This window comes from Xyrauchen texanus, chromosome 2 (assembly GCF_025860055.1).
Source record: "Xyrauchen texanus isolate HMW12.3.18 chromosome 2, RBS_HiC_50CHRs, whole genome shotgun sequence".
Lineage (NCBI taxonomy): Eukaryota > Metazoa > Chordata > Actinopteri > Cypriniformes > Catostomidae > Xyrauchen > Xyrauchen texanus.
Window position 1 is genome coordinate 48,338,344 of NC_068277.1, and position 8,798 is coordinate 48,347,141.

An 8,798-nucleotide genomic window follows, 5' to 3' on the forward strand; every position below is an offset into this window, starting at 1 on the left:
GAGACTTGAGTCAGAAGTCTTGAATAATGTTGGAGAACGCTGATTATACACCCCAAAAAATAGCTCTTTTGCTGAACTTGATTCAATCATGGACAGTGTTTGAAATTATTTTTCTTGACTTAAACCCTCAAAACAAACACTTCCTAGTTGAATTAAGTAAACCCAACAAAATTAGACAATGTCAATGTAACTAATAAATCTTGTTTTTATTTCTATTTCAAATTTTTCAGTTTAGTAACCTATTTGAAAACAGGGAAGGCAATAACACATGTTATGTTACATAAGAACACTTGAGCAGTGAGAGACTTAAGGGGTAAAGCGATGGATTTTAAATATAGTGTGTGGTGTCGCAGTGCCACATTTTCGTGGATTTTGACAATTTTATTGCTATGCAGCAATGTGCAAGCATATAATATAGAATATACAAGCCATATACTCATCCTTGTCTGCTGGATATGCCCAGTGATTGGCTTGTCTGCAACTTAATCAATGTCCCTGACATCTTGCTGCGAACAAGATTTCCATATGTCTCATTGTACTGTAGTGCATAGCACAAAATGTCCAGGAGTGGTTTGGGACTTGCACTATATGTCAAGGCACTTGACATTTGAAGCTTAAATCCAATAAGTTGGATAGAAGTATGAATTTTCTGTACTGAGTGCAGTTTTTTTTTTTCTATGTAATCTGATGTTCCTTTAATAAATTTACATTTAATTATTTTCTTTAAAAGCTTTAAACATTATATATTTTTTCCTTTTGAAAATTACAGGAGAGCAAGCCATTCCATAATTGCTGACATCAAAGAATCACTCTGGATTAGTTCAAGAAATTGGGGACACATATTTTAGTTTGATCGATTTTTCTACATACAGTGCTGTAAAAAGCAAAAGCAATGAAGAAAATTAAATATTTCAGTCATTTATTCTGTGCATCCTTTTTATGTGTGTTTCTCTGTTCAAACTCATTAAACAACTGTGACAGTAATGCTGCTCAATTTATCAGCCACATTGTAAAACTATATTTTGCATGCACAATTTCCATGTACATTTTCTAAGCTGCAATAATTATTTTTGATTGACATTGATAAAAGTATCAAAATGTCTCTGAGGGGCAATAATTTTTCAAGAAATGTACATGCAGCCCCCATTGGACATACTGTAAGATTTTTTTTTTGATAATTCTCCCTTACTTTCTGATACTTTAGAGCACTGTTTCTCAACTAGTGGGTGGCAACCCAAAATTGTGTTGCAGGTCTTTTCTGATAGGGTTGCAGGGAAAGAACAATGCCAGGGTTATCCAATCCCTCCACTAGAAATGTTATTGGTGCGTTATACATGCTAAATGTGCTTCTCATCAACAACGAAACATTTTTGCGGTGCGATTGAAGTCTCATTTTAGCGTGAGCCTGTACAGAACCACTCGAGGCAATGATCTACTTTGCTCTAAACTTGCTGTTTCTCTGGAACAATGCCGCAGCACAGATCACAAAAATGATGCGAACCATTTGGATTCTAGTGAGAATTTTCTAGTTTTAAGCTCTGAAGGAATTCAAACCTCTTAAGCAGTAGACAGCCCCCAAAATACTAAACAGCACTAAGGAGGAAAAGATACAGCATTGTGCATTGTGCCAAAAATAAAGGTTTTTACAAATTACACATAATCATCCTTAATAAAAATTGTTCACAATTTTACAGTAGTAACAGTACAGAAGGTCGCTGGTACGATCCCCACAGCCACCACCATTGTGTCCTTGAGCAAGGCACTTAACTTCAGGTTGCGCTGGGGGGATTGTCCCTGTAAAAAGGTCTCTGTAAGTCGCTTTGGATAAAAGCGTCTGCCAAATGCATAAATGTAAATGTAACAGTAACTGTGATATTTTGACCAAACAAATAGTTTTATATTGAATCTATTAGATATAATCTATTAGACATCATTTTTATTACAACTGTGGCAGTTTAAATTCTTTATTAGTTTAGGCTACTATTTTTTATATAACAAATACAATAATTTATTATTATTATTATTATTATAAAGACTGACAACACTGACCTAACCAGGGTGATGAGGAGCCATCCATGGTCTTGCATTTGCTTATATGGCAGTGCGCTGTAAATATAAGGGCAAGTACATAAAGGGCTTTCAATTCTGGACCTCCAAGACTTATGACATCAACAACAAGTATAATGTCACTTGATACATGCCCTTATACCATGAAAAAAACTATGCGAGACAAAAGAAAATGCTACACAGGCTACATTAAATACAGGTTACATTTTTTAATATGTTGTGTTGCCACTTGATGTCCAATGTAAAATCTGGGTCCCGAAGCAAAACTAGTAGAGAACCACTGCTCTAGAGGTTTTCTACATTCAAAAGATCATCTGAATTTGATGTTCTGTTTGACTGCCATCATGCTTCTTGCTTTACCGTCATCATGCTGTTTGACACTTCAACATGGCAAATTTTGCTAACAGATTTCTTTCCCTCTGTCTCTCTTTCAGATTGCCTATAAATGTTTGGGGAGAGAACATCTGTGGGCATTAAAGTATGAATGTTGAACAAGATGACCTCTTACCATCAGCTCCAGATGTTGAGAGGTTCTAGATGGAAAGGGGCTTGGTTTGACCCCTTGTTTCTCCTGCTTTTAGCCCTGCAGTTGCTTGCTGTGGCTGGATTGGTGCGAGCCCAAACCTGTCCCTCCGTTTGTTCCTGCAGTAACCAATTTAGTAAAGTCATTTGCACACGCAGAGGGCTAAAGGATGTCCCTGATGGCATCTCCACCAATACACGGTATCTAAACCTTCAGGACAATCAAATCCAAGTCATCAAAGTAGACAGTTTCAAGCATCTACGACAGCTAGAGATACTTCAACTTAGCAGAAACCACATTCGCAGCATCGAAATTGGCGCCTTTAATGGGCTGACCAGCCTTAACACTCTGGAGCTTTTTGACAATCGCCTAACAACCATCCCAAATGGCGCCTTTGAGTATCTTTCAAAGCTGAAAGAGCTGTGGCTTAGGAATAACCCTATTGAGAGCATACCGTCTGATGCCTTCAGTCGCTTGCCCTCCCTGCGGAGGCTGGACTTGGGGGAGCTGAAGCGTCTGTCCTACATCTCGAGTGGAGCATTTCAGGGCTTAAGCAACCTTCGCTACCTGAATTTGGGCATGTGTAACCTCAAAGAGGTCCCCAACATCCAGCCCTTGATTCGCCTGGATGAGCTGGAGATGTCCGGGAATCAGCTCACCGTGATCCAACCCAGTTCTTTTAAGGGTCTCTTTCATCTTCAGAAGCTATGGATGATGCACGCCCAAGTCCAAACCATAGAGCGAAACTCCTTTGATGACCTGCAGTCTTTACGAGAACTCAACCTGGCTCACAACAACCTTACCTTTTTGCCCCACGATCTCTTCACACCTTTGCGCCACCTGCAGAGGGTGCATTTGCACCACAATCCTTGGACCTGTAACTGTGACATACTTTGGCTGAGTTGGTGGCTGAGAGAGACTGTACCAACGAACACCAGCTGTTGCGCCCGCTGTAATTCCCCGTCCAGCCTCAAAGGACGCTACATTGGTGAGCTAGACCAGAGCTACTTTCATTGCTATGCCCCTGTTATTGTCGAGCCTCCTGCTGACCTCAATTTGACTGAAGGAATGGCAGCAGAGCTCAAGTGTCGAACAAATTCAGTGACCTCAGTCAGTTGGCTAACACCAAATGGCTCCATCATAACACATGGGGCACTCAAGATGCGCATCTCTGTCCAAAATGATGGAACACTAAACTTCACCAATGTCACCATCCAGGACACAGGAACCTATACTTGTATTGTAAGCAACATGTTGGGCAATATTTCAGCCTCTGCTGTCCTCAACGTTACATCCATTGACAACAGTGGCTTCAGTTACTTCACTACGGTCACCGTAGAGACAATTGAAACCTCTAATGATGGTGAGATTCGGACGCCAGTACAGCCTTCTTTTGGTTGGGCATCCTCCTCAACCACAAGGGGAACACCGATTGCCACCGAGAGAGCAAACACCATTCCTGTGACTGACATAGACATGGATGGGGCCCTCAATGGTTTGGAGGAAGTGATGAAAACCACCAAGATCATCATTGGCTGCTTTGTGGCTATCACACTCATGGCGGCTGTCATGCTTATAATATTCTATAAGATGAGAAAGCAGCACCACCAGCAGGATCACGATGGGCCGACCCGCAGCATCGAGGTCATCAACGTAGACGAGGAGCTAACAAGGGTTCCAGCCATGGAGAGTCACCTGACTCTTCCGCCTCTGGAGCATGAGCATTACAACCACTATAACTCTTACAAAACTGCTTATAACCACATGTCCGCTCTCAGCTCTTACCATAGTTCAGTGCATGAACCTTTACTAATCCAAGCCAGCTCAAAGGATAATGTACAGGAGACACAAATATGACCATGCTTTGAGGATGATCTGAAAAGTACTAATTATGTTGGAATTGTGGACATGCTGTCATAATGAAAATTGCAGTGTGGATTAAGACATATAAGGCATTGAGAGCCAGGGTGTATGTATTATTTTATCAAGTGTCTTTACAAATCTTATTTATTTAAAGATATGTGAAGTGACTGAATCATGAAATCCCAAAAAGTTTAATATTTCATTTTCTCTTTTTTGCTTCTACATTTTCTAAACTGGGGAATGAATGGTTTTGTTTAATGTGATGATAGAATTAAGGTCAACTGCCATGCTTCTGAGTGCAATGATACAACAGTTTTTTTCTGTTTTGGCATATCACATCCCTTTGCTCCAATATGTTTTTGTTTTTTGGACACTGAATCCTAAATATGAAAACTGGCCACTGACAACAGCAGACTTAAAATTGCATGGAGCCATTAGATTTGAAAGGCTGGCTTGATGAATGCAGCAAGATGGTTTATAAATGGTTACATTTCCCCGTGAAAAATCCTGTTACTGAATAAATAAGGAAAAAAACCTTTATTGTCACAGCTTGAATTGTGCTGCAGTTTCAGCTAGTGAGAAAATAAATATTTGCAGTTCTCGTAGAGGCCGCATCTTTGCATATACATTAGTTAACGTAAATGTTTAGTGTACCAAAAAATTACAATTAATTTGCCATTTACCCATCCTCATTTTAGGTCCAAACCCATATGACTCATCTGTGGAATGCAAAAGGAGACTGACACCATTCACTTTTACAGAGGAATGGAACAAAAGATGCAATGAAAGTGAAAGGTGACTGAGGTTAACGATCTCGTAAACATCTTTTTTGATTTTGCATAGAAGGTCCTTAAGTCCTTAAGTTATTACAAGTCCAATATTTTGGCTTTTGAAATTCACCATTTTGTGTTTTTCAATACATCTTTAAATCTTTTTGCAAGATTGTCAGTGCTGAAAATCTGTGACTATAAACCTCAGAATAGTACAATCATTGGCTTATGCCACACGTGTCACATTAAGCAAAAATACTGAGATAAAATCATATTTTATCGCATGCAAAACTAAGTGGCTGAGGACATGGGAATATGATTTCTAAGGTTGTGTGCTGGGGGGCTTCAGACAAAAATGCCATGAGGAAATAAATAATGAAATATAAAGTAGCCTGTTAATGTCACTATGGAAACCAATGACCTAGTAAGAAATACACTGTCTGGACAAAATATGTCATCAGAATATAGCCCAGTACTTAAAGGAATATTATGGGTTCATTATAAGTTGAGCTCAGTCGACAGCATTTGTGGCTTAAAGTTAATTACAACAAAAAATTATTTTGACTCGTCCCTCCTTTTGAAAAGAGCAAAATGTGAGGTTACAGTGAGGCACTTACAATGGAAGTGAATGGGGCCAATTTTTGGTTTGTTTAAAGGCAGAAATGTGAAGCTTATAATTTTATAAAGGCACTTACATTAATCCTTCTGTTAAACTTGTGTACTGTATTATTTGAGCTGTAAAGTTGTTTAAATTATCATAATTTTAAATTTACGTCATCATGGCAACAAAAGTTAGAAAGTGATTTTATCAATCTAAAATCATGTTAACACGCATATTGTTTATGTCTTGTGGCTATACTTATGAAACAGTGAGTATTTTAATGTTTACAGATTGGCCCCCATTCACTTCCATTTCAGTGCCTCACTGGAAACCAGATTTTTGCTTATTTTAAAGAAAAGTAGGGAACATTTTTGTAGGAAAAAAGCAAATTTTTGTGGTATTCATAATTATGACACAAACGCTATCGACTGAGCTTAACTTGCATATTGAAATTGGAATATACTTTTAAAATGTTTATTGTTTATTAGAGAGCTTCGTTGTTTTCAATACAAGTGATTTGTTAAACTACAGGATTTTATTGTGAATGTGTGCTCTGTACAGTATGTGTGTGAGCTGTGTCTACCATGTGCCATTATTATTAACTAAAATTACTTTACCATGTGTGTGTGCCTGGGTGTCGAGGGTATGTTATATGCTGTCTGAGAACCCTCTACATAAAACCACACTGTTTTCACTGGTTTAGTATAACCCTTCCCTTGTAATCATTTTGGACAGCATGATAAGGAGATGTGATACTGGTCTCACCAGTCAAATCCTTAAATAAACCTAACAGGTTCATTTATCAAGAGCTTAAGAAAGGTACATGAAGAATATACCTCTAATTTGTCACATGCTGACTATTTTCATTTGAAAAAGATCTGTTTGCCAGCAGGAAATTCATCAGACAACATTTTGTGTGAAGATTTCTATCAATCTTCAATTTAAGCATTGATTTAAAATAATCATCCACTGAATGTGGCTGGTGTTCATCAGATCCTCTGCAGTCACGTAAACAAATGTTATTTTTTCTTGCTGACACACAACTGCTCGGCTCCGAAGAACAAATCTGAATGAATCATGCATTCCATATCCCTTTATTCTACATGCTAATTTCTTTGTTGACCCCCGCCTTTCACGTTCACCCTCATTGCTATTCATATATGGAAGATTCATTGTGATAACATGTTATGTATTACAAAGCGGTAAACTGTTGCTTCCCAGTATTTCTGTGTTTCTTTTTTATTAGTTTTTGTATCCAAGAAAAATATGCTCCTAAAAGTTTTATTGTACATACAGTAATAGATGGGATAAATTGGGACAATAGAGAAACAGCATTGAGCCATTTATAAAAAATACAAAAAGATGAAAATGTCTGTTTTCAGGCGGTCTGTACATGAATGCTAGCTTATTCCTATCTGCTTCAGTGTTCCTGAGCACTGCATCAGTTACAGAAGCTCCTATGACTAGATCATTGATCGTTGATCATGGCCTACATAGAAAATCTTTGATGTTGGACTTAACTGATTCTCTTTATTTCTCTTTACTTCTTGTGATTTGTTTGTTATTGGTAACTCATTTTAGATTTCTATGCTGAACTGGTGATTTACTATAATACTTTTAATTTGTTTGTTTTTTGGCAAGGGAATGTCTCTTTATTAACATTTCTACAAGAACCGTTATTGAAAATAACCAGAAATATTTCTGTCAAACTACACATTTGCTGATCAGTTCATATTGATATGGGAATACAGCTAACAAAGTGTGAACTATGGAAAAAAAAATACCAGAGATTGTAGTTCATACAGTACATGCTGTAAATGTAAATAAAAAAAATTTCTAAAGTGTGAGGACTTTTAAACTATATACTGTCTGAATTTTCAGTTATTTTCTGGGGTGAATGCTTCTTTAAACAAAATGTATAATTCCTGTACATTTTCATTTAAATCTCTCCCACTGTTATGAAAAAAGAACTTGTCATTTTAGATGAATTACAGCTGAATAACTCAGATCAGCCAAACCATAGAATGCATTAGGTCTCAGGGGTAGACGTTAACCTCGTCTCAGCCTTGAACTACATTTTATACCCTATATAATCGGCTCTTTCAGAGGCAGAGTAATATTTTGCATAAAAGGGAATATTTCTGACTTATGTCATAAGCATTCACTGGTTCTGTTAGATGTAAATGTGACACTAGGGGTCGCTCTTGGGAGGCCCAAAACACCTCAGATCTTTGAGAAAAGACCAATGAAAATTGGCTCGTGGAATTTGAATGCCACTCCCCCAGACATAGCTGGAATGCATAATTCAATCAGGTTTTGTGCAGTGGAGCCGAAACAAGGTCCCGGACATTTCAGCGGGTAGTAGAGCATTGTGGCAAGAGGGACACAATGTCTACGACAGTAACTGAGACGTTCCCCTTCTGTCACTCAACGTTGTGTCGATGTAGTGGCACTAGGGGTCCCTATACGGAACACCACAACTGCCGATGCAGGTGTAAGCAGGCTACTGCATGCGTAAGTACAGATGCACTCGGACTGCAGGTAGCCTCCCCCAACGCTCCAAAAAGCCTTCTGTAGTTCCCCACATCCCATGCCAGCTGCTGCCTTTTCTCTCTAAGTTTTTCTCTCAACAGAGAATTAGATTCGGCTGGGGCCTTTTAACGCTCATTAAATGCACCGGGGAAGGTGTTCTTTTCTTTTCCTATTCTTTCAGGGGGAAAGAATGGAGGAAGGACATCCAGGGCTCATGGTTCGTGAACTTGCATGGGAGAAAAGAGTGCACGACTTCCCCTCCTGGAGGGGAAAGGCTCTAATATGCAAGCGGTAGTGAAAAGTGTCACTACATCGACACAACTTCAAGTGAGTGACTGAAGGGGAACTAGTACTTACTAAGCCCTTAGTGTGAACTTTACATCCCAAATTATATGAGCTGTTGCAACCCTACCCTGGTTCAGGTTTTGCTGAACGTGTGAGA

General features: G+C 38.7%; 1 protein-coding gene across 1 annotated transcript in view; it reads left to right on the top strand.

Moving 5' to 3' along the window:
- The window catches only part of LOC127653835 (leucine-rich repeat-containing protein 4C-like), a 66,808-nt gene extending 59,143 nt beyond the window's left edge, over positions 1-7,665 (top strand). The window contains exon 2 of the mRNA XM_052140618.1: positions 2,502-7,665. Coding sequence (XP_051996578.1) covers positions 2,552-4,447 — 1,896 coding nt within the window. The 5' untranslated portion in view covers positions 2,502-2,551 and the 3' untranslated portion in view covers positions 4,448-7,665. The remainder of the gene's footprint in view (positions 1-2,501) is intronic.
- Positions 7,666-8,798: the final 1,133 nt, after the last annotated feature.